The sequence below is a fragment of the Poecilia reticulata genome, chromosome 14 (genome assembly GCF_904066995.2).
Source record: "Poecilia reticulata chromosome 14, P_reticulata-male-v2, whole genome shotgun sequence".
Taxonomy (NCBI): Eukaryota; Metazoa; Chordata; class Actinopteri; order Cyprinodontiformes; family Poeciliidae; genus Poecilia; species Poecilia reticulata.
Window position 1 is genome coordinate 19,336,354 of NC_088843.1, and position 26,624 is coordinate 19,362,977.

Consider the following 26,624-nt stretch of genomic DNA (forward strand, 5'->3'; position numbering starts at 1 on the left):
TCACAATTTTAACATGATGGCAATATCACTATATTCAATAATAATATTGCAAATAACTGGTTGAACAGCAATCAATTTATGCTTTTGGTGGCAGTAATTTATTTATTGATGGTTACAGCAAATTTTGAAGAGGGTTGTGAAAGATTTAAAGAAACACAACTTGGATGTTTTATTGCAAAAGCATCAGATGTAGTCGATGCAACTTTTTCACAGAAACAGTGTTAAGACGGAAGAAAATGTATCGTTTTCAGCGACTTGCCATCTGTTAGTGCTTGCATTGAAGCCAAAGTAAAAAGACACCAACACTGGTTATTTTTTGTGCCGCAAGTCATTTTTCTACTGGAACATTGCATGGTTTCTAATCTCGTATTTGTATCGTAAAGTGAATGCTTAAGTTGGTTTAAAATGTCAACTTTGAAACAATTTTGTCTGTTTTAAAGAATTAAAATCTAATTTATAAGACGTGCGCAGAAGATGGATTGAAAATACCCATTTTATGTTCCAACGTAAAATGATGCATGTGAAGAGTAAAGAGTCTGGATTACAAAACAACAAAAAGCTCTTGTATTTACTGCATGCGCTAAACCCTGGATAATACTCTAACTGCACAAGGTCACTGGTATCACAGAGGCTATGAGGAGGAAAAGATTAGTTTTGATAAAAAAATAAAAAAAAGTCAAAAGCAAAACAAATCTAATCTTTAGCTTTTATGCTTTGTTTGACCAAATCCACCTAATATTTTTACAATTCTCCAACTAATAAAGTAGAGCTTCATCTTCATGTACGGTGGCTCTGATAATTCCAATTTGACAGAAACAAACAAACAAAAAGAGATCTATTATATGATAGGAGAAAAAACATGTACACAGCTTTAAACTTTTAACCAAATGTCATAGTTCAGTCTTCTTCAGCTGGAGTCTGTCAGAATTTCATGTTGAATATTAACAGATTAATATTCACATGAACTGATTTCCTGTTGAGTTTATTGCTACACTGTCATTGGGCTAGTTTTCAGCTGTGTTTCTACATACCAGATTAATAATAATAATTATAATAATAATAGTGGACTTTAACTTTAACGTGTTTAGGCTGGGAAATATTCTGTGGGCCTAAGACATGAAAGAGCCCACATTAAAATAATCTGGGTGCTAATATATGTAGAGAGGAGAAAGAAAGAGGGATGGTTGTATCATTCGTAGAACAATGAAGAAAGAAGTGAAATTGCAAATGGAGAAAATGTAATCTTATCGTCCATAAGGCAGCTTTTAAATCTCATAAGATTTCCGCGTTGTTCTCCTAAAACTCTGGATAGAACACACTAGAAATCAAATCAAACCATTTCTTTTTATTGCTATTATTTCGTGTTTTTAAGTCAAAACACATCGGCGCAACGACTCCCTTTTTAATGCAGTTTGTCACCATCTGTTTGATTTGAACTCCAGCCAGGATTTGCAGGAGGGGCCTCGTCGCCACAGAGCTTTGCACATCCGCTGCCATTGCGGGGCCGCTATTTAATCAGCAGCAACGAGGGTCAAACGTCTCGCTGGAGGAGCCGTTAAAGCCGTGATTCCTTTTGACGGATCCGATCCCGCCCGCCCGCCGCTTCTGAGCGGGGAGAGCCGACGGGATGGGTCGGGATGAGGGTTTCAAGTACTACGTATCCCAAGATTCCTCTCCAGTGCAGCTGGGGAAGAGCTTAATACCTGGGTTGCTATGGCAACAGTGACATCACTAGCAAAGGCTGCTAGAAGAACTGAATGGAGGAGGGGGAAAACACAGAGAAATGACGGGGAGTAGAATAGCTTATCAGGCATCATTTTCCTCCCTTTTCCCTCCTTGTTATCGCGGATTAGGGCTGTCTGTTTTCAGCCGTGCTCTTTGGTCCAGCAAACATGCAGCTATTTACATAAAATCAGGGGGAGCTGCCTCGGTTTTAATCCCCCCGTGCCGCCCGTCGCCTCACGGCAGACCTCCAACACGGAGTAGAAACCGGTCGGGTTCTTGGCTGCACATTCACTTGCACATTTGTGCGTGGGCATCATGTTGTTGTTGCCGTGTTTAAACGACGAGGAGGACTTCGCAAATTCTAAATGTGATGCGGTTATTTTAGGTGTCGAGTTGTCTGTGTGAGCTGGTCATCCTGAGACTTTGACTGCTCACATGTCTGCGCAACGGAACCGTTGGTGGGATTCGTCTAGTTTCATCCACTTCCTGTCTGGTTAAAAAGAGATTAAAGACCGACTAGTTTGTTGAAACACAGACAAAATGACTGGAGCTCAAAGTTTGAAATGTTTATATCGTTTGGTATTTGCATTAGCTCTGTTAGCCGCCAATATTTCCAAACCCAATATGTTCCAAGACGCAAAAAGATCAGTGCTTAATTTAGTTTCATTGTCATCTGCTGAAAGCCGTGCTTTCTCTCACTTTTTTTTTTGCAGCCCCATAACTACTTTTTAACATCAAACTAGCTGTGTTTCCCTATTTGGGCAAATTGGAATTACAAAAATACATTTGCTTAATTTAAGGTTTTTACACTAGGATGAGGTGGTTCTTCTGCATTGAAATTAGTGTATTTCACAAAACTACACAAAAAAAATTCTCATCACACAAGTCATGTAAATAACGACTGGATGTTACTACTTCTGGAAACGACGAAAAAGATGACAGGAAGTTGCACGTGGATGAGACGTCTTGACATATTCTTTAAATATTGCATGAACTTAGTTGTTCTTACTTAATGGAATCACTGCATTTGCGATTTGTTTTTGCTTTGTTCATTAACAGTGGAATATCAACAAAGTTTTTTCACATTTGTAATGGAAAGGCAGCTAATGGTACTGAAAATAGCTAATTTTGACTCTTCACTCATTAACAGCTACTACAGCTGGTGTTTTCAGCACAACCCGATAATGCTTTGTGAAATGTTAACTCAAAGGCTCTTGAAAGATCAAATTGCTAATTCCACATTTACGGCCTTATAGTCTTTGACTGTTTTATAAGAGATCTCTGCAGAGGGAGAAATTAGTGCCAGCAAAATCTCTCATTTATTTACATGAGTTAACCCATAAATATAGCGGTAAAAACATTTGTCCCTCCCTTTCTCAAACGTGCGATTGGTTTACAATCTAGTAAGTAAATCGCAAACAGTTTCGTAAAAGTTCAGACACCATGACATGGCAGTCATGTTCCATTGACTTTCTAACGTAAGACACCTGTGGAATCGAACATGATGTCCGTCTGCAGCTCTACCATTTTGCTGGGGGCAATTTTATACAAAATTATAAAAAATAAAAAAAAAGATCTTTGACATGGCCAATGAAGGTGAGAGTCACAATGTACTGGTCACTACCCGATTTCTCAAAGCTACTTTTGTTATCAAAACTAGTAAGGGGTCCTATGTAGTTTTTTGTAAAGACACAGGTACACATGTGTAAGTAAGAGGTGACATGAATGTTATAAACTGAAGCTGGTTTTTACTCATCTTTTTTTATGAATGTGTGTGTTTTATGCCTGGTGCGGCATTCACTCTCGTCAAAGTCGACTTTGCTTTGAGAATTGCTCTCCTTGGATCTAACTTCCATGTGAAATGCTTTGAGATTACTTTTATTGTGAACTGGAATTTTATGCATATAAATTTGAATTATTTAGGTTATTGCTGTATAATTATCTTAAATTAAACACCAAAGGCCACTCTAGACAAATTAGGTCCCAGATTTTTGAAGTGAAACACCTTTGCGTCTGGTGGATTATAAACTATACCAATAGATGTATGTTGAACCTTTGGAGCCATTCAGCTTCACATCTTCACCTCATTCATCATCATAATCGTTTATTCCTCGTTTTGTCTTTCAGCTTTTTCGGGAGGTACGAATAATGAAAGGCTTAAATCACCCTAACATAGGTAGGACAACTTCCTCCCATCCATCTTATTGGTTTAATATGTGCAGCTGCTTTGTATGTGTGTGACCAGACAGCATTGTTAACATTGTGTTAAATTGTATTTTTTTGCTCTACAGTGAAGCTGTTTGAGGTGATAGAGACGGAGAAGACCCTTTACCTTGTTATGGAGTATGCCAGTGGAGGTGGGTAGTTTGGCATGGATGGTATTTCTACGGTTTTGACATGCGATCTGGTCTTCACCCAGTTCTAACGTCATTTAAATCTTATCAAACCACAGACTCTCCCAGGTTCTTGTTTATTTTTTAAAAAAAGATTAAACTAAATGAGATGTTTCAAAGATTTTGTGAAAAGCTAGATGTGGCCCAAAAACCTCAATGCATAAAAACTTATAGTTTCAAGATGGTGTTTTTTTGGGTTTTTGTATCAGGTGGTCAGATTTTGGAACTCTAGTGATCTTCTCATCAAAATCCTGGCGAGAAAATTCATTTAGTTAAAGGATCTTTTAGGTCTTTATGTTTTCCATGTGTTGCAGCTTGACTCCTTGTGGACAATAAAGCTGGTGGAAGCTGCCATTTATTAAATATTAATCAAGAAATTAAAGTGAATGAATTCCATTCTGTTTCTCCGCCATATTTAATCACGCCGTTAAATGACTGGACTCCCGCCGGCTGTGTCTGCTAACCCGGATGCTCTACCTCTCAGGTGAAGTGTTTGACTACCTCGTGTCACATGGGCGGATGAAGGAGGTCGAAGCCAGAGCCAAATTCCGACAGGTAGGAAAGGTCGTCCTCACCCGGGTTGTCATGGTTGTGTTTTTTTTTCGTTTTTTTTTTTTTATTTTATCGTGAATTTTTGTTTGTTTAATTCAGTTAATTTTGATCCGTTTTTAGAGTACGTTTGCTACTTTTCAAGAGTTATTAAGAGCTAAGTATTGTTTAGTTTTGTTTTTTATTAGTTATAGTAGTAGTTTTTGTTTTTTCACGTCTCGTTTTTAGATGCAGAATTCAAAAAGGTCAAACTATTGTATTGTGATTATGTATATGTAACCCTGTCCGTGTGAGATGAGTCCTCGCTGTTCCCTGGACTCTGCGTTGTGTCTTAAGGGTTTTTGTTGGAAGGAAACGAGACAGGAGTCTGACACACACGGCGGTCGAAATCGTGGTTGGGACCGTTTATTCGGACCACCCGACTGCACAGCGGCTTCTCCTTTAGAATTCAGAGCAAATACTGCGTGTGAACATGTTTCATTAACGCAGTTATTTTTGATTTACAGATACAGCATATATCAAAAAATAAGAAAAAGACAAAATGATACAAAACTAACTACTTGAACATTAAAAGTAACATTTGGCTACACTGAGGAGCTGGCGGTGCCTACCTTTAGAATTCAGAGCAAATACTGACCGTTGTACAACCAGCACACAGTAACGAACGCCAAGTACGGCGTTCTTCAAAGGACACACTTTACAACGTTCCACAACCCAAAGAGCTGATCCAACACTTTGGTGACATGCGCCACCACATTCAAGCACTGTCCTACATATATATAGTTTGGATAATGAATAATCAACTGAAGAAACTATTTTCAAAAGATTATTATTGTACAACCAACTGTCTCTGGTGTTTTATCCCAACTTTTGCTGTTGTCATTTTGCAGACTAGTAGATAAGTATGGAGTGCTGTGATTTAAAAAAATATTGATTCCACATCAGTTCGAAAGGCTAATGAATAGATTCATAAACACAAAAACAAACAATATTATGTCTGTAATTTCAGTATGTTTCAATTGGTTTTAATTCCATTTAGTTACAGCTTTCCCCCAGTAATTACTGTTTTTACTTATTCTAATTAACAAAAATGTTTTCTCCATTTCATTTTCCATTGTTTTGTTTGTTTTAATGAACTTCAATAACTTCGGCCCTTACAGCACAGCTGCCTTTAACTGTTACTGCTCTGTATTTCAGCCCCGTCTGTTTTTGTTGTTGTTGTTTCTCTCCCCACAGATTGTCTCTGCCGTCCACTACTGCCACACCAAGAACATCGTCCACAGAGATTTGAAGGTGAGGAAGAGCAAATGAATGGAATTAATAATGGTCCTGGAGAAGAACTCCAAGTGTTGAATGATTTCGTTTCCTCTCAGAATTTGGAAGTCAAGCATGTGGGAGTGATCTTGACCCGTGTCTCTAAAAGCAGTGCTTTAGCATCCTAATTGCAGTGCTGAGTAAAGAGGTCGGATTCAGAGCCTAAACACGCTTTGACATACATGTAGCATGAGTCATGTCCGGGATGCAACCCTCCCCCCCTCCAACCTACCAATCTGTCCAGTGTGTTTCCTCTCTCTCTCTCCTTTTTTTCGTCATCTCTACTCATTTATTCTTCTGTCCTCTTGTTTCCCATTCCCCTCTTCGCGCCCCTGACCCACTAGCTCTCGACACTGATCCATATTTTCTTCCTGAGTGTGTTGCTGCTGTGTGCATAACGTGTCCCTTTTCTGCTCCTGTCCAACCGCTCCGCTCCGCTCGCTCTGAATTGCCTCAGGCGGAGAACCTTCTGCTGGACGCAGACGCCAACATCAAGATCGCTGATTTCGGCTTCAGCAACGAGTTCACGCTGGGGAACAAGCTGGACACATTCTGTGGCTCCCCGCCCTACGCCGCACCTGAGCTCTTCCAGGGAAAGAAGTACGACGGGCCTGAAGTGGACGTCTGGAGCCTGGGAGTCATCCTTTACACGCTGGTCAGCGGATCTCTGCCGTTCGACGGCCAGAATCTAAAGGTACGTTTTCCCCCTGGGGGCATCGAAAATATGAGCAGTGTTTAACTTCGTGGTTGTCAAACGCTGTAAGAATGCACACGTTCTTCAACAAAAAAATAAAAGAAGTCTAGCTGTGATTAAAAAATGTGTTGGAGGTGGATATAAACAGGATAAATGTTTTCAATAAATGCAGAAACATTTGATAGGAAACGCATCCACAAAATACAAAATCTATGAGGAGACCTGACAGGAATCCCACCAGTCATGTTTTTATCCGTTTTATTTTTTTCTCCTGCGCATTTTGAAATATCGTATTAGAAATGGTTGATGGAAATGTTTCAAAATAATTTTGTTCACTAGCTTGAAGTGGCTTTTGACTTTTCTACAACAACAAAAATAAATAAATTAATGCACTAAAGGGGAGATGAAAACACATTTGCTGAATGTGTTCTGATGTGGAGAACGTTCCCAGTCCAAACTGGGAACTATCAGGAGTGACTGGCAGGAATCACTCTTGTCTTGGCTGGGATGGAAGGGTTTAAATACTCCCACCCTCTGGTGAATCTGTGCTTTTCAGAGGCACTTTAGTTGAGCCAGAAATTAACGTATCTTAACTACAAATGGCTCACTCAATGAACAAAATCAGCAAAGATTTATTTTGTTAGTCGATATTTCCATCGCTTGTTTGTTCTGTAAACCAGTTGCTATAGTAACATGACAACCGAATGCAGCATCTTAGGGTTTTTCTGAAGAGTTTTGCAGTTATCAGTAGTCATTGCCATAAATCTCTTAAGTCAGAAATATTCCATAACAAGACCAAAAGTTAAAAAGTGGCTGTGTTAAACATGTGACACCTGTGGCCTTTAGGAGCTGAGAGAGCGCGTGCTGAGGGGAAAGTATCGCGTGCCCTTTTACATGTCAACCGACTGCGAGGGCATCCTTCGCCGATTTCTGGTGCTGAACCCCGCCAAGCGCTGCACGCTCGAGGTAAGAGGAACGACTCACATGCAAGGGCAGCGGCAGTAGAAATGCTCTCCAGACTGAAGTGTGTCAATGCTTCTGTCCACGCAGCAAGTCATGAAGGACAAATGGATAAATACAGGGTACGAGGGGGACGACCTGAAGCCCCACATAGAGCCCGTGGAGGACTACAGCGACCCGACTCGCATAGGTCAGCCGGCTCGGTTTGTCTCCCCCGCCTGATTGTCGTCACTGTGATCTCCTGTCTGATCTGTTGGCTTTGCTTGCTTGTGTGTGTGGCTCAGAGGTGATGGTCGGGATGGGCTTCACCCCTGAAGAAATCAAAGACGCTCTCCTGAATCAGAAGTACAACGAGGTCACCGCCACCTACCTGCTGCTGGGTCGGAAAGGCGACGTGAGTCGGCTGTTTGCTTCCTGCCTCTTTTTACTGATCATGCTGCAGAACTTACCCGGAAGGACTTGCTACAAAATGTAGTTTCTTCACTCTGCTTCCTCTCACTTTGTCTTAAATCCATCAGTGTTGCTAAAAATAGCTAACAGTGAAACTTCTTCCTGCAAGAACAACTTCCACACCAAAGAGTGTTGTTGCCAGCACAATCTGGCAGCATGCACCGTGTTGCATTCACTAATCTGAAAAAAGATTTACTTTATTTTTTTTGGTTTTCAACCAGTCAGTCCCCAGTCAATTTTCTTTCTTTAGAGTATTTTTGTTTTCATTAAATTGCTTCAGAAAGGGCCTTTTGGGTCAGAGACGGGTTATTCTGAAAACTGGTTCATAGTTTTAAACTGCCATCTTAAATTTCTAATCTGACCAAATACCAAATATTTTCTAAAGAACTAGCACTGCTTATTGATTTCTTTATTTTGGTGATATCCGTTTTAAAAACATGACTGTTCATGATTTGTTTCCTTTACTATTAACATTTTAGTTTGTTTTTACTGTACCTGTAATCAAAACACATTAGAAGAAAAAAAGAAAGTGCAGCTCAGCTTGCCGCGTTGTTAAACCAAGCATTGATTTTATTTTAACTACACTGTGTAATTAAGTGGAGAATTCCTTCTGTGAACGCATTAATTATTCATCTGCAGCAGAAGCGGCACCCTGTTGTGTGTATGTGAAAGAGGGGAGTCACTGCACTAAATGAAGGTCTACAAAAAGATTCTATTATTGCATTAAAGCTGCAACAGAATGAGAATGGGAGGGATGTTTTTAAACTATTTTTATCATATTTTGCTGTAGAATCGCTGTGGGTGCTTTCTGGAGCCAACTTTGGCTCAACGTTTTCTCACCAGCTGCAAACAGTTTTCAGTCTAAGTGTATTCAGCAACATCCAGTGGTTTGAATTCCCAACTCCATCTGCCTTTCTGTTTCCTGCTATGGCTTCTGGTAAAAACAAAAGCTCCTTATTCTGCGCTTTGCTTCGTCCAGAGGGTCTGGACCGTCTGGGTTCTGAGGAACGACTGCTCGTTTTAGGAACGTTGACGTTTTAAGCGATTGGATCTGATTTTAACCAATCGATAACAGTTGGCTGTGGCGTATGCAATGCACCACGAGGGAAGCTACTTGTCTTCTTTTTGTCCTGTTTTTATTTATAGTCTAAAAACTGCGTTAGCGACATATTAATGATGTGTGGACCGACGTAAGAACAGTGGTGCAGCTAGTTGTGGATCCTAAACAGACTAATGAACTAACTGTTGTTCCTTCTGTCTGGATGTTCGCCTTTCTGTCGTCTACCTGGCGTCACAGGAAAGCAGTGATGCTCGCAGTGCTAGTACGCTGTCTCTGGCGAGGGTCCGACCCAGCCCCATAACCAACGGGACAAACAAGCACTCATCAGCCACTGGCTCCTCTTCCTCCTCCACCTCTTCCTCCCACAGCAAGTCGCAGCGCAGTGCCTCCACCTACCACCGACAACGGCGACACAGTGATTTCTGTGAGTCTCTTCTCTGCTGTAGTTTCATCCTGAGGCTTAAACTTGCCACGATTCCATATTCTAACCAATCGCTTTAAACGACAGCAGCCAGTGGGGGGGGGTAAGAATTTCTAACAGGGTCTGTGTTGCTAATTCAATCTTCAGCAAACCACAAGCACATTTGCAAAACATTCACATTATTCGGGATCCGTCTCAACACCGTGCCCACAGAATATTCCTTATGCGAGTCTCTGTGTGTGTCTGCTCTGCTGTCCTCCACAACAAAGGCGGGCCTTCCATGCCCGTCATGCACCCCAAGCGGAGCCCAACCAGCACTGGGGACCGGGAGCTGCGGGAGGGCCGGATGCCTTCGCGTAAAGCCAGCTGCAGCGTCATGGGGAGCCACAGCCTTCCTCCCTCCAGCCCGATGGTCAGCAGTGCCAACAACCCCAATAAGTCTGAAATCCCAGACCGCCGCAAAGACATGACTGCCACCACGGTCAGTGAGCCAATCGTCAACACAAGGCAGACACTGCTTTGGTTGGTCAGACATGCTGTCTTCCACTTTCTCCACCAATATGGAAATCGGTGTATCAATGTGTGTGTGTGTGTGTGTGTGTGTAGTTGTATTCGATACACTGTAAGGACCATTTTCCTAACTCATAGTTTTCCAGGATTTTATTTAATGAAAACACAGCAATTGCAAAATTGCGGTGTTTTGACATTAGCAGAATATTGACAGTTTTGTGCACACTTTTAAGGAAAGGCAGCCAATGAGACCGGTCATTCATGTAAAGAGTATTGGTGCAACAACAGACACATATCATGGTCTAAGCTAATCAGAGACAGTGAAGGGTGGGTGGAAAATATAGAAACGTTAAAGCCTGAACATCACAGGTCATGCAAACTATGGATGTTGCAGATGTGGGTGCTGGAGTCTTTGTGTCTTTGAGTTTTTTCATGTTGTATGTGTACACAGAAGTTGTACGTGGTTAAATTGTGGGAGGAGCCACAGAGGGGTCATGGCTGCAGGTCATTGTTGTTGTCTTTTGTGCAAACCAGTTCTCTTCCCAACAGCTGCAGATTGGATCATGGCCGTAGTTTTGGGATTTTGTAGTAGCTGTACAGCTTTTAGCATCTGAGGAATCCTAACGTCAGTCTCTTGAACTATAGAATAACATCCCGGGAAGCACCATGACACGCCGGAATACATACGTGTGCACAGACCGCTCAGGTGCTGACAGACACTCTCTTCTGCAGAATGGCAAAGAAAACAGGTAAGTTGGACTGAGCACCATCTGCTCAAACTGTAAAAAACAAAAACCTGGAAAGTTAGAAATATATGTTGACTATATAACGGATACGCTTAACATCTGTTTCTGTCACATTTCCTGAGAATGAATGAAATGTCAACCATAACTGCAACAAAACCTATCTTTTAGACAGATTTTATTGAAGACTCCAAGTCCAGTTTACATAAAAGAACAATCAATAATATTAAAAAGAAAGAATTAGAGCACATGAAAATACGTAAATACCCGTAACCTTTTAGGATGCAGTCATATCAGTGTTTCCAAAGTACAGATGTATATCTTACTGCACTGTATTTAACCTTAGTCAGCATTATGATGCAGGCCTTGTACACACACAGGGGAGTCTTTAAACGAATACCTCCGCCACATCTATTAGAAAATAGCACTGTACACATGGGGTCGGTTTTAGATGAGTTTTTATCCATGTGAACCCGCACAAAGACACCCGTCGAGCTTCTTTTAACACATGCCAAACCCATAGGGGGCAGTGTAGCGTTAAGCTAAAGCCTCTGTCAGCCAATCAGATTTCTTCACAACAACAAGGACTTCCTGTCAGAAATTAGGCATGGCGCTAGGAGGTCCATTTGTGTTGTAAAATATGTAAGTTGAACTACTTTTAAATAACGTATTAGAATATAACGTTAATTGAGCACAACACAATATTGTTTAGGAATCATATCAAAAGAAGCGTGTGGATATAGTGACGCGTTATTTGTCAGTCTGTGATGCACAGGATCCTAAATCTCCATTTCCCCATCTAGGCACAAACATAAATATGGGTTTTTATAAATAATCGTTTTTAGTGATGCTAAACTTGTTTTTGTGTGGATGAATGGCCAAAATGCATAAAAATGTATTTGTTTTCCAAGCTGTCTGGCTGCGTGTGGACCAAACCTCAATATCCAGTGTGGAATACAGAAATATGAAAATAAGATGGACTCTGCCACACCAATCCCTGGGTGATGTGACACAGTTTCTTCTTCTTCTTCTTTTTTTTCCCTTCAGCTCTCTGGGCCACCGCATGCCCACAGCGTCCCCCTCCACGCTCAGCATGGCCGGAGCCGGCGCAGCTTCCTCCTCTTCCTCATCGGACAGATGCCGCCTGACACGAGGATCCACAATCCGCAGCACCTTCCACGGGGGTCAGCTGAGGGACCGCGGCCCACCAGTCTACTCCGCCCCGCCCACATCGCCCACCCTGTCCCACCACGATGCCAGCCCGCTGCCCCATGCACGCACCAGAGCGACCTCCAACCTCTTCACCAAGCTGACCTCCAAACTCACTCGCAGGTGAATATGTACTGCGTAACATGTAGCTCAGAGGGGAAACTTCTGCTTTTCTGAATACTAATGGGAAGAGTTTGCGATATGAGGTGAGATGGAGCCAAAGCCATCGTCTTCTTTTACATCCTTACTAGCTGACTTTGAGCTTCTTCATGAAACAGTTTCTGCAGTTTGACAGAAAAGCAAATCAACCACCAGAGCTGTCTAACAATGGGTTCTCTTCACACCTCCTCACCAGCTCGGTTCTGCGGCTGCGTTTCTCTTACATGAGAGAGAGGCAGCCGAATACATTTTAGCGACAGTATCCATACTGTTGCTAGTATGGATACTGTTCCTCCAAGAGCTTTACATTTTTCACTTCAGCCTGTAAATAGCAGCAGGCAAACTAAGGAGCAGGGCATTCTGGGTAAATACAGCCAAAACAAATGCGTGAGTCTGGCGCTAGCAAGAGAAATGGCTCGTGGTCTTTTGTCAAGAACAAAAGAGAAATCCTACAACTGCTAAAATTTGATGCCACTTTATTTTTGTTTACATTTCGTAAAGATGGAAGCTGTGCTCTGTGTCTTCTTCAGAGATTTCTGCATTCAATAGTTCTTGGTACAGCGCCACCACAGGCGAGGGGAGGGAGCAGCTCTTTCAAACGGGTTTGGTTTGTTTGACAGTGCAGTGTGAAAGCGAACCACACCAGCTGACGAATGTAACAAACGTTACAGTTTTGGTTCCCAGTCCAATGGAATCAGGTGGGAAAACACCTGAATAAAATTCCAGTAAAAGATATGAACATTTGTGGCATTCGAGGGATTTTTCTGCTTTATACAGCATTACACTTTGTTGTTGCAGGTAGATTAAAATCTGAACCGGGGGAATAAAAATGTTGGATATTATCTTACAGCATTGACTTCCTGAAACCTTTCCTTTCAGCTTGAGCGCAGTCTGAGTATGGCTTCATGTTTATCCAAACATTTGATCCACTCTGGCCTTTTGGCAAGCCCTCCTGTGGCCGTGGATTATCCAGCGCTCCTGATAGGTATTTTCCTAGAACCTACATAAAAGAACCACAGACAACGTATATGAATTTATGACAAACTTCTGCAAGCAAAAGGAGAAGACTCTGTCAACTGCTTCTCAGAGCTGTTCACAGAGCGTTCTGCCAATCTTTGGATACAGCTTGTCTTTTATTCTCAAACTTCAAAGAGGGAGGATAGGCGAGATAGACAGCAGAGGAAAAACAGCAAAGGTCGTAAAACAATTTACCTAAACAACTAGCAACCCAGTTCCAGATGCGATATCTGATTTACGGCCTGAGCCCGGTTCAAAACTCGGTCAAACTGTTTCACCTGAAGATGAACAGGCAACTGTGACCCCCAGGTCAGTTAATACATACAGTTTAAAGAGAAGAACACTTTAACCTGAAACAAAATGATAATACCAAAAAATCTCTAACATTCCCCCCTTTTTATCATTTTACCATGTGTGTAAACCCTATTCAAAAGCCAAGCATAGAAAAGAAAAGAAATAAAATAGAACCAATAAATGCAAAAACGTTTTTTTTTTTTTTTCCTAGTCTAAACATAAAAGTTACACAATGACTAAATTAATATAATGAATAAATGAAATGAACAAAAACAAAAGAAAGAAGAAACAGCAAAATAAATCAAATGCAGGTTTCTCATCTCTAACACCACTTGTTTTCACATTTCGGTGTAGGAATCACTCAGCAAATGAATTAATCTGTTTATTGATTACAGAACATCATCATTGTTCAGAAAATCGTCAGAACCTCGAAACAAGTCATCTTCATTTGTCTCATAGGATGCCCTTGCAAGCTGATAACTGACAACAGTTGTGTTAAGTGTTTTAAACAACATACTTCGTAGGCAAGGAATAATGCAACCCGTAAAAAGACAGAACAGAACCAAAACAATCAAAATAGGTGTCACGAGCTTTAACAGTAAAGTCCACCATGGACCAGACATGAGCCATGAAAACAAATCAAAAAGGATGAGCCGTGTGTTCCACTCTCCACATATTTTTTTTTTTTTTTTAAGATCCTCCAGCTCATATAGAGCATCAGAAATGGTTCCTCCAGTTCCTGTTTCGTCAGGAACACGCTGGGCCAATAATTTTACAAACACCTCCCTGAGAGGCTGTGAGCAGGTCCAGCACAACACGATTTTGCAAAACCATGTTTCTCAGTTCAGTCAGCCCTCTCATGGAGCCGTTTGCCAGCCAGTGTGTGCTGTTGATGAGTTGCAGTAATCCATATCTGTTGATTTCAACGTGGTCCTGAACCTCTCCTAATCCAACTCCTGGGAACATGCTCTGCATGAACTTTTCTCCTCTGGTCCAAATCCTGAATTCCCATGGAACTCCAGTGTCTGTTGTGAGGTCTCCCTAGCGTTTGACCTCAGGCATAACTTCACGCTTGGAGCGGGCAGCCAGAATGTGTCGTCCTTTCCTGATGAATGCAATCGGGTACAGGAAGTACCAGTCTGCCATAGTCTCCTGGCACTATGGTACTGCACAGCGTTGTCTCCTGTCGTCCAATGTCCGATCTGTGATGTTGAAACTCCTCTCCTGAAGCATGTTGTCACAGTCTGGGTTGTCCTTCCAGACTTTGCAGTGTGGAGTCATCCTTGACCCCTGCAGGCGATGCAGTTGATGTAATCCGGTGTCGTTTCGCAGTAGGTGTAAACTTTGTTACACAAGTTCCAAGGTAACATCCCAAGAGAAACATGTCCGTTGTTGAACATGCAGCTCCTCAGAGACCCGGGTTTAGCTCCTGCTAAAGAAATGGTCTCTGGTATTTTCCATGCGGTTAGTGGAAATGGAAATACGTCAGCATTAAAGGAACAGTTCATAGATCCAAAAGTTCCTTCACGGCATCTCCTATCTGAAGTAGAACAGAATAGTCGTTTTTTCACCGTTTGCATCCCTTTGGCATAGGGACGCTGAGTCGTGGTTGTGTGCTCAGGCCATAGAGACACATCTATTTGTCATCCGTGATGTGTCCTACACGCAGACCTGAGTTGTGTGTGGCGATTGGCAGCTGCGCACACACATAGCAGTTCACAGCATGTCCCTCGTACGCGGTTCTATTCATTAGTTTCCACCACAGGTTGATGCTGCAGTCACAGCGCAGTAGAAGATCCATCTGGCATATGGAGTCCCCATTGCTGCTCGGCGCACAGAGATGTCAGAACCCCCAAACTAAAGACGGGGGAATCTTAAGCGTTTCTTCACCGGGTTTGAGACGAGCTACCCTAAAAAATAGCCCCCCTTTGAAGTCCGGCCTTCCTCCCTCCGCCTACTTAGGGGTTCAAACACTCTCTGCAGCTTGCAGTGACTTAGATGTATCCAGCTGGGTCTTTACGACTGTTGGTGTGGTCATCAGCACCTGGAAGGGTTCTTTTATGACCTTTATGTAGACCCAGTTTCCTGGCTGGATGGGGGTGGTTTTATTTAATTCCTGTAGAGGAGAACAGTCAGACGGCAGTAAATTTGCATTTAACACCTCTTTCTGTTTCAGGATCCTGATCATATAATCTACCAATGTTTGTTCTTCATCAGCTTTCTGTAAGTCTGGAGCAAACAGAGGCAATATGTAAGCTCTCCCATAAATTATTTCAAAAGCAGGCTTTGCTGGAACTACTTCAACTCTTTTAGAAAAAGCATCAATCATCACCAAACAATATTTATGTGGTCCACTTTGTGTGAGTTCAATAAAGTCCATATGCATTGTTTGAAATGGATGAGGGTTTTGGGAAACTTCCTCTTCGTGGTCTAATGTTTCCTTGAGGATTGTTTCTGACACAAACTGGACATGCAGTACAAAAATTTTTTAAGTAAGAATTTAATCCATATGTGGTAAAATGCTGTTGTAGCATAGAGACCATCCCCCCTGTTGACACATGACAATGTCCATGTGTCAAAATTGCTGCCGCTCTAAATAGAGATTTTGGAAGGACCGACTTCTATTTACTGAAAAAATGTTATCATCATTCAGTGTCGCCCCTTTAATTATCCACATTTGTTTTTCTGCGTTTGGAGCATTATCTTGCATGTCTTTTAACACAGCTTTGTCTATTACTTGAGGATCTTCTATCTGTATTGAGAAATTGTCTCCGCCATGCTTCCCAGCTGCAGCTTCCTTTGCTACTTTATCAGCTAATCTATTGCCACTTGAAACCTCATCCTGTCCCGTGGTGTGCGCTGCACACTTACAAACTGCTAGTTCAGCTGGTAAATACATGGCCTGCAAAAGATTCTTAAGCAAGGATGCATGGGTGACTGGTTTCCCTGTAGATGTTATCAAATTCATCAAAGCATAACTCTTCCTAAATAAAAATGACCATCCTGAAATTAAACCAAAACCTCAAATCCTCTAATTTTCCATTTCTTTTTGAATTTATTGACTATCAATCAAATCTGGATTAAAATGTTCTAGACTGAAATCTAGAAAATGTGGCTTTTAATCACAATCATCAGTTTTTAGTAGCTGTTTACAAGGTTGCTTAAAGTCTCAGATTTTCTCTTAACCTCGCATTTCAGACAAGGTAACAATGTAAGTTTTTATATAAAAAATTAAATGGTCAATAATTTTATCCGTTACTCAATTTAGCAGTAAAATTTCTCTCTTCTCAAAACAATTGTCATTCATCCCAATATAAAACACACAAACACAATCCCAATCAATTTATAGATTCTTTATACAATTAAACTCTAAGTTAAGCGTTTCAGTTAAATGCAAAGAAATACTCCATAGTATTTCAACACTGCAATATCAATTAAGTTCAACACTTAGAGATGTTTAATTTAGTTCCAAACTTGTATATATATTTCAAAGAAAATAAAACATTTGCAAATCATTATTAGTTTTGAATCTAATAATTTTAGTTGGTGTAATTTAGCCGTATCACACTCAGTTTTTTTTTCTTTCTTAACTTTTAACCATTACAGTTTTTTCCTTCACAGTTTCCCAATCTATGGCTCGTGGGCCCTAAGAGGATCACTGGTCCTTCTGTTAAGGACTGAGTTAATGGGTACAAAATGGACGATTTTGTTTAACATTGTACCTAAAAACCTTCAATATGTCCTTTTCTAGCTAGATAATTCCTTCCTGCTAGTAAGTAAGCAAGCAAGTCCTCATTACAGTAGCAGTGTGTGTCACAGCAGTGTGTGTGTATAACTTATCTGCATTTCTCCTTTCTGTCTTGCTTCTCGCTTCCCCCTCCTGCTGCTAGCGTCACTGCAGCTGGTCCTCCCTCTGCCCCTCCTCCAGCTCCCTGTCAGTCCAACTGGCTCTGGTGTTGGATTATTTATAAGTTGTCCAGACCGTCCCTTTGTCCACCAATGAAACAAGCGGCAAACAGTTCAGTTTGCTTTCTTTTTCCAAACGTCTAGCAGGACTCCATACAGTAGTTTTGCTGCATGGCAGTTCCCAGATGTCAAGGAATTAGGACCAGTGGACACTTTATTGCCTTCAGTGTCCAGTTGGTAGAAATCGTCCTGTCCTTTTTCGCTTCTTTATCAACTAGCTGGTGATAAAGGAGGGAGTCATCTGATTGGCAGGACAGATCTGAGCTGAGGTCAGAGGTCAGACGCAGCGCAGCGAGGCTCAGACAGAGGAAAAGGAAAGAAGCAAATAAGAGTCAATTATAACTTTCTTTTCTTTTCATCGTATAGCTTTTAGCCACTTATTATCCAACTTTTTAAGAAGTCATAAACCATTTCCTTATTCAAACACATATAAACATGAAACATGTTAAAAGCTGTAGTCTCTTTCATCATGTTCACCATTAACTTGTAAAATGTAGAATGTACGTTTAAGTTAACTTCATCTAAGACACGTCTCACCAGAGAACAATGGATTTCTCTAAATTTGTTGATCTCAGTGCTGCAGACTGTGAAGTCAGCGGGCAGCCCTCCTCTCAAGGCCTAAGAGAGTTTACGAGGCTGGTTAATGTCCAGGTCGGTACCTTACTCTGACCGCTGACCCCTCCAGATAGACAGCTAAGAATCATTTCACCAATTTGGTGTTATAATATTACACAATACATTAAACATTGTTCTCTGAGGACAATTTTATTATTTAGTTTTATTTTTCCTGCTTCTCCTCCTTCATGATTCCACTTTTAGCATACAAAGAAGTTGTTCCCATGCTTTATGTCAGTGAGACCTCTCTTTACTGGTTTTTCTTCAAAGGTGTAGGAATGCTCAAAAAAGAAAAACAAAACAAACACCAGTATTTCTTAAAACAAATTATTTCTCACTTGTGAGGTTTAAACCAAATTTTGTAGTAACATTAAAAATTATTTTGCATACACTGATTTCTTGCAGGAATTCAATTTCTTTTATGGTTTTACTTAACGTCTTAAACTGCATGCACATGTCTGTAGCATTTCATCAATTTGGACTGGGGGTTTGTGTTTTTGGGGTGTGGTAAAGTCTGATTATGCTGAAAATTTCTCCTATTTGTGGTCTCCTCACTCCACCACTCCTCTTGTCGCCCCGTGCAACATTCTTTGAAGGGCAGTTTCTTGCCCAGTGACCAATATTGCCACAAATCCAGCAGCCTTTTGAATACCGTGGTTTTTGTGGGGTGTTATTTTGGGGTCGTCGCCTATCGTGACCTCCTCTGCCTCTATCTCTTCCACGGCCTTTTGTCCGGTCGTTGGAAAAGGCAGAGGTATATAAACCTCCAAATTTCTCCAGGTGAAAAACATCTGATCCTTTCACAGCTTTCCTGACCTCTTCTAAGGTACAGGGTCTAAAGATATATAAATTTTGTGTCCCTTCCTCTAGGGAGGGATACAGTCGTGTTGCTGGAACAGCAGCGGCTGATACTGGAGCAGACGGAGCTGCTGAAGCAGCAGGGGGAGAGGTGGCTGCAGGAGCTTGCTCTCCCTGCACCGCTACAGCATTCCGTGTGCTTGGAATTACTTTATTTTCTTCCTTCTCTATAATTAAGTTTTTAGATTCATTTAACCATAATTTAGCACACCTCAGCTCATTCTCCTTTTTAGATTTTTTTTTATTCCCATTTTTCTTTCTACACTACTCTCCAAAATTCCCACAATTGTTTGCCATTGATCAATTTTTAGCTTTCCATCTATTTTATATTTCTTTCTCCATTTTTTCATGTGTACAGTGCTACCAGGAAACCTGGACAGCATGTACTTTTCATCCCCATCGGGGCCCTCAATAAGTGAGGAATTACAAGAATGTTTAATTCCCATATTAAAAACACTTGCAATTTCAGCTTGAAAATATTATTTATTTGAATTTATTTAAATTTGGTCCAGGTTCGTTGACTCCTAGGGAGTCCTATGAACTGGAGCTCTTTTCAGTGGGCCAGCAATTAAAATACCTTGTTGTGGTATTCCCCGCTTCGACTCTTTCGAGTGGGAGAATCTTGCCTATTGCATCCACAAGAGGTTTGCTGCTTAAATCCACTGTTTTATATGAGGTAAAATACAGAGCGGTATTTAAACCTCCAATCACTCTCACACACACAAAGCAGCAGTAGCAAACCAGCAATATAAGCACAGTAATGACTCTATGATTTAGCGCAACATTATCTGTTTTTGTCTTGTCAGATAACTCAGCACCAGTGATATTTTACCCATCAAAAAATCAAAACCACACAGCAATGACAAGCTTCCTATCCGCCTGAGGACTTGCCCTTATGGGGTCTCCTCGAACAGAGTTTTAGCAGAGCGACATCATACAAGGATTCTCAAACCACAGAGTTTTAGCAGAGCGACATCATACAAGGGAACTCAAACCACAGAGTTTTAGCAGAGCGAACATCATACAAGGGAACTCAAACCACTAAAATAGCCATTTTAAAATTCACCTACGTTTCTGTAGTTTTCGGGTTGTCCAGTCGGATCTCGTCATTCCGCCGTTGGCAGACAAAGTCGGACATGTGTCGCTGGCCCAGCGAAGAATTCTACTTCCTGGGTCTTTCTTTCCAGGTCCAAATGACTTCTGGCCATGCATGGATTCAGCGCGTCTTCCTCTGCCTGACAGCGGTCGGTATGAGAGATCCCGGGTTTCGGCACCAAAATGATAGGTATTTTCCTAGAACCTACATAAAAGAACCACAGACAACGTATATGAATTTATGACAAACTTCTGCAAGCAAAAGGAGAAGACTCTGTCAACTGCTTCTCAGAGCTGTTCACAGAGCGTTCTGCCAATCTTTGGATACAGCTTGTCTTTTATTCTCAAACTTCAAAGAGGGAGGATAGGCGAGATAGACAGCAGAGGAAAAACAGCAAAGGTCGTAAAACAATTTACCTAAACAACTAGCAACCCAGTTCCAGATGCGATATCTGATTTACGGCCTGAGCCCGGTTCAAAACTCGGTCAAACTGTTTCACCTGAAGATGAACAGGCAACTGTGACCCCCAGGTCAGTTAATACATACAGTTTAAAGAGAAGAACACTTTAACCTGAAACAAAATGATAATACCAAAAAATCTCTAACAGCTCCCCTCTCCCTCCTGGTCGTCATAATCACACATGTCTAATCTTATCAAACCTCAGCTTTGCCCCTGCCAATCAGCTCCTGCGCTGCGCTCTTTTTCGCCACTTGCTCGCCTGTGACTCGGATACACTCTCTTCTATGCCCCTCCCCCTAGCCCCCTGCTCTTAACCCTCTTTTTTTTCTCCATCTTTATCTTCTTCTGCTTCCTCCCTCCCACCCCGTTATGACATCAGGGTCAACCTTGACCCATCCAAGCGCCAGGGCTCAAACAAATCAGTCTCGGGTTGTACTCTTCCACAAGGATCAAAAACAGTTAGTAAGTTCCCATGTCTCTCGCTTCTTTCTTGTCTGCCTGTGCTGCCCCCATCCGTTTAGCTCCTCTCACTGAAGTTTACGCAGTTCTTTCCACCGGCACCTGACTTCACGTGCTGCTTGTTGTGTGCATGGCTTGTGAATATTTTCTTCTTTCTGTCACTAGGTGCCTGCTTGATTTATTTTTATTTTTTTTAAAAGCATGAGTGCAGAGAATGATTATTTAAATTTTTCGTGGTCCAACTGGTTCTAGGATATCATCTCATGCATCAACCGTAGCGTTGTTGTGTTATGATTTCATTTTGTGGAACAAAATGATCGATATGTGTACGTTGCACAGAGGTAGCATAAATCGCTGAGTTTGTATCTGCATGCTGTATGAAGTGTGACTTCCACGGTGAAGATACATGTTTATGTAGGACAAGGATAGCTGGTCTTTACGTCACTCGCTTGTTTTGAAGCTCATTTGGTTTCACTGTACAGTATCCACTGCTGAATGCCATCTCATCTGACAACCGAGGATTATTTAAAAGGCTTATTGTTCTCTGGTGGATTTAGTTCTTAACTCTGTCTGTCTGCCCTTCAGGGTCACAAATGAATCTGAGGGAATCAGGAGATTTGCGGTCACAAGGTGAGCTCAGTCTGCTTTGAGACACGATACTTGGAACAAAAATTACACACGTTTGTGGTTGCTTCATTATGTCTTTGTTCTGAATTTGCCTTTTGTATAAATATACTTTTTTAAAATGTGGGTTTTTTTTTGTTCCTTGTACAGAAAATGCATCTGTGGTTTTAGCATTTCTTGTTGTAAAGCACGGTTGCATCAGAGACTATATCATCCACGCACAAACTTCCTCGCTTGTATGTGCAAAATTTAGTCGCATTAATCCCTAACACTTGAACTGTCCTCCCCTAGTTGCCATCTACCTGGGTATCAAAAAGCGTCCGAGCCCCGGGCCGTCGGACGTGGCTGGAATCTGAGAGGCGGTGGGCGGCGGGACCCTGCGGAGGTGGTACTGGCTCTGCGGGAGGCAGCGCTCGGATGTGGCTGCCAGGTCCACCATTCCGGCCCCTTTCTGCTCTCCTGCACCCACGGCGTGGCAGGGGGCCGCGTGGCTTTTGAGGCCGAGGTGTGCCATCTATCCACTGGCACCTCCGAGACTTCTAACGGGGTACGCTACACGCGACTCTGGGGGGCACCGCTAGCTTTTCGGGACATCGCTACCCAAATCTCGAAGGACCTTGAACTTTGAGCCAGAGGGAGTGTTTGCATCGAGAGTGTGTTTTTGTGCGTTTATGTGTGTGCGCCAAGTGAATTGAAGCAGGGGCATGGAGACCGGGGGGGGAGGTGGGGGGGGGTCAGAGATGGGGGCAAGGGGCTGGACCCTTTCAGGAATACCCCCTCTGCACACACACATAGACTCGCACACACCTGAGCAGTAAGGTAACGCTGACCGACGCTCCCCACCGTCCACCCAATCACCGCACCCAGCTCAGCCAATTTCTTCACTGAGCTACTGCAACCACTGGATCTGGATCAGATGGAACCTAGTTGAATATTTTTTATTGCTACTCTTAGCCATAATGACTCTTTATTTTGTTATGCTCTGATCCTTGTTTTTACCCACTGTCACTCTCATCTCCACAGAAAGAAACATCCCTACGCTATCAGATGTCACTGACCACCAAGTCCTTTTTTAAGCTCTTTTTATATGACAGTCACACGTACTGTTTCATTCTACTTTGATCACTTACGGACAGTCACCATACATGATAACATGTCCAACTCCGTGGTCATATGGGCGAAGGGTTGCATTGCATTGACTCATGGGAACAATCTGGCATTGACTGCATCAGATTAAGGTCACTGGGAGTTGATGAGTCTGTCACGGCCAATCAGAGGCTAATGTGGAGTAACAATAGCCAATCAGAGAGGTATTCTAAGTCCAAAAAGCCAATGAGATTTCCAAGTTCATGAACTTGTGGAGCAAAGCTTTCCAGTTGGCATTGTTTGGTCTGAGATTCTCACAGCGTAGTAACTTTTTGTAATCATCACTGTTATACAGCTGACTTAATTAATACAAAAATTCATAACATGGTGAAATTACTTTTATTAAAAGAAAATAACATCAATACTTTCTTCGTGAGTGGAAATTTAAAAAGGAAAGAAATTATTTTTGGTCAAATTGGTTCCCATGCAGTTCCCACAAAAGCCATGAGCAAAATACTTTTGTTTTACAGTGTGACAGTATTTACACAAAAATGTATTAGCCCAATGTAATTGCTTTAAAAAGAGAGAAATAAGATTATCAGTGCTGCTAAAATAATATCAAAATGCTATATTACTATTATAGCTACAATAACATTTAGTTCCCTTCCCTGACAAATGGAAAGTGTTGGTGTTAAATCATTGTTGCAAAATCTGTCCTAAGCTATTTAATGTACTTGAGGAACTAATAAAAACAAAAATATTCCAGCCACAAGCATCATAAAATCTAAAATCAGTGTCAAATAAACCATCAGAGAGCCAGAAGGCTGTATTAAAAGATTATGTAAACATATAAAATTGTGTCATACCTAAGCTAAATATGAAATAGCCTTCTTCTGCTTACTAGTACTTCATAAGTAAACAATCCATCCAAGTCTAACAATCTGTTAGCAGCTGATTAATTAGCCTCAGTAGCAATGTGTCAGGAGGCTTTTCTTTTACTGACAGGCAAGGTAACTCTCAAAACTTGTTGCTATGATCTGTTTGCAAACACAGCTACCTTATTAGAAGCGATGATTGAGTGGAAATATCTTTCAACACAAGCTTTGTGTTTGTTGATGAGAATTGCCTTCCTTTAGCCAACTAGCTAGCAGCACCCGGCAAAGGTTGGGAAGTGCCACGAGAAAATTCCAGTCGCTCCAGGACTCCTCCTGGAATCCTCCTGGAATTATATGAAACTGAAGACACAAAAGACTACGATGTAAAACGTTTGTAGTAATGAGACAGTGACTTGAAAACTGTTTGAAGTTGTGCCTAGAGATGAGGCTTTGTCCCACTTTTCAACTTTGCTCAACTAAAATAATGGTTTGTAGCTCGTTCTTAAACTGAATTTGTCTGCTTAAACAAATATCACAGTGTTTTACTAAATTGTGGGAACAGATACATCTAGGTTTAGGGTTATGAATACAGACACTATAAAGTTGCTCAAAATACTCAGGTAACAGAACAACATTTTACCTGTTTGAATACCGTTGAAATGACGGAGTCCGAATACAGTTGAAATTGGTTTCTTTTGTAGCGTGAAGGCTCTCCATTATAAATAGGTTGAAGACCTCTGTCATCCAGGGGGAGCTGAGAATAGAGGCTTAAGTGGTGAGGGTATTTGATCAGGCTGCCTCTGTTTGAAGGTCTTCCAGTAACATCCCACTGGGAGGAGACCCAGAAGGAACTGGAGGGACTATGTTTCCCTCTGACCCGGGGATTGCCCAGAATGAGCTGATGAGTGTCTCTGGTGAGCGGGGTGTCTGGGTTTCCCCTCTGGATCTGTTAAACCCACGGTCCGATTTCAGATACGAGGGAGACGATGGTTGGTTCACATGGATGTTTGGGATCTCTTGACCAAAACCGTGTCACCAACTTAAGCAGTCTTTCAGTGCTCTGCAGAATAACGAACAACACTGCAACTCTAGTGTACTATCAATGCAATGCAACTCTTGTGTTGACTCTATTCTGTGCCATGTGATCTCACCTTGCTCATCATCTCTTGTTGATGGGAAACACCAAAACACGGACCAGCCAAGCAGCAGCACCTCTCATCCCACCTCACCCTTACATGCTGAGGTCATGTACTCCCCAAATGTGCACCTCTTTATCCCTGTTGCCCCTGTATAAGAACTGCTCAGTCCATTATCGGTGACTGCAGAGATCAGGGGGAGGTGCTGTACCTGGACAGGCACAATGGAGGCAATGTGGATACTGTTTTCTTCTTGTTAGTCCAGTTGCCTTTAAAGTGAACACCCCCCAGCGCCTTCATACAGTACTTATTTAATGTAAAAAATGAAAACGAAAAAAAAAAAAACTGAGAAAGCTTTCTATGCTCCCTCCCTGTTTTTAGTGAACAATGTACTGTGATATTTGCGTAGACTACAGAGGTCATATTGTTTGGCTGCTGATTTACTGTTAAAACTTTCTCTCAGTTGTGGTTTTACTCATGGTAACCCAAACTAAACCAACCCCATCCCACCTCCACCCCCACATGTCCACACCCATCAGGACTCCACCAACTTCCTCGACTCAAACCCATCGGTCCTTCGCCTTCATACACACCGAGAACTTTTTTGTATGAGTCACAGTGAGTGTTTTGGCTTCATCCCCCCCTTCACCGCCCCCCACAGGGAAACAATCAGCCGTATTTCACTCTGTCATGTCGTGTGGAATCTTCTCGGTTCTGTTTGGTGTGTGCTGCTTCTGGGAGTCCAACAGGGGGACCAGCTGTCCCCCCCCAACCTCTCAGGTTGAGAAGCACGCTGAGAAGCACGCACCAACATGGACGCCAGGAGTCTGTCCTTGTCCTCTCCCTGGACGGTTTTCATTGTGGTGTATATTAGCATTAGGTAATATAGACCTCAATGCACTTTGCTTTGACTTGAATCAGCTCCCTCCAGTGTACCTGTGTAGGTCATGCCCAGCACTAGTCACTGGAGGGCGCCAATGTCTTAAATGTGAAACACTTCAATTTGTGGATATTTGCACAGGTACTTTATTTATTTTTTAGAATAATATCATTAAAAATAACAGGATTTATATCAGTCAGTCGATGGCTGTATATAAAATATATGAATATAGTATATATCTTAGAGCTCAAGGTTTATTTATAGTTAGAACAAGGGAAGTAATTCTAGATTAAAACTGTTTCTGTCAGTGATATGGGGGAGCAAAACCAACCTGCAATCCTGCATGACTTCAGAGTTTGGATTATGATGAACTGTGATGCACATCTTGGATTGGAGGCTTTATGAAATGCAGACGCCATCAGTTTGTACAAGCTAATTGTTCAATGAAGCTCCAGCTCCCCCCCGCCCTTAAACCTCCCCCCGTTTTGACAGAAACAAACAGAAGGGCTCCAGTGAGATACAGTGACTTTCTTCCACCTCGTTGTTTGACGATAAGAGATTTAACTTGAATTCACACAAATCCTGCTAATGCCATGACACGGTTAAAAAGCCCAGAGTTGCAAGCAAGCCATAGAAAAGCTATACTACTGGTGTGTGATCTTAAATGTGTGTGGGAAAAAAAGAAAAGATTATATCTTCGAGTCACACAACTCACTATTATTGTTTAAGACGGAGTGACGTTGTCTTGAAGTGTGAAGAATTACTGTGAAGAATTTTTAAAGGAGTATTTATTGGTGGGAGTTCAGAGGAAGAGAGTCCGGTCTGGTTGTTGGGAACAGAACAGTATTACAGGCCCAGTTGGCTCAGTGTTTTACACAGACTTCATTTCTAAAAGGATTTTCAGAACAGCTGATGTTATATGCAAAACAAACGTAGGAATAGTCACAGTCTGACTCTGTTCTGCTGTTAAATTTCTTCCCACAGAAACAAAATTGTAAACCGAGACTGGGTGGTTGTGGTATCTGAAGAGAACATGGAGCTGAAGTTGAATAAAATTCACTGATGTTGGCA

At 41.8% G+C, this 26,624-nt stretch overlaps 1 protein-coding gene across 3 annotated transcripts in view; it reads left to right on the forward strand.

Moving 5' to 3' along the window:
• mark4a (MAP/microtubule affinity-regulating kinase 4a) overlaps window positions 1-26,624 on the forward strand; it is a 38,272-nt gene extending 11,648 nt beyond the window's left edge. Inside the window, exons 4-18 of one of the 3 annotated variants that reach the window (XM_008428349.3) lie at window positions 3,853-3,901; window positions 4,017-4,082; window positions 4,603-4,673; window positions 5,904-5,960; window positions 6,439-6,675; window positions 7,522-7,641; window positions 7,726-7,825; window positions 7,920-8,029; window positions 9,383-9,569; window positions 9,836-10,047; window positions 10,722-10,825; window positions 11,867-12,151; window positions 20,873-20,955; window positions 21,538-21,582; window positions 21,868-22,082. In XM_008428349.3, coding sequence (XP_008426571.1) covers window positions 3,853-3,901; window positions 4,017-4,082; window positions 4,603-4,673; window positions 5,904-5,960; window positions 6,439-6,675; window positions 7,522-7,641; window positions 7,726-7,825; window positions 7,920-8,029; window positions 9,383-9,569; window positions 9,836-10,047; window positions 10,722-10,825; window positions 11,867-12,151; window positions 20,873-20,955; window positions 21,538-21,582; window positions 21,868-21,932 — 1,791 coding nt within the window. In that variant the 3' untranslated portion in view covers window positions 21,933-22,082. Of the gene's footprint in view, window positions 1-3,852; window positions 3,902-4,016; window positions 4,083-4,602; window positions 4,674-5,903; window positions 5,961-6,438; window positions 6,676-7,521; window positions 7,642-7,725; window positions 7,826-7,919; window positions 8,030-9,382; window positions 9,570-9,820; window positions 10,048-10,721; window positions 10,826-11,866; window positions 12,152-20,872; window positions 20,956-21,537; window positions 21,583-21,867 lie in introns of all 3 variants that reach the window. The other 2 variants (XM_008428346.3, XM_008428347.3) reach the window with 2 other exon arrangements.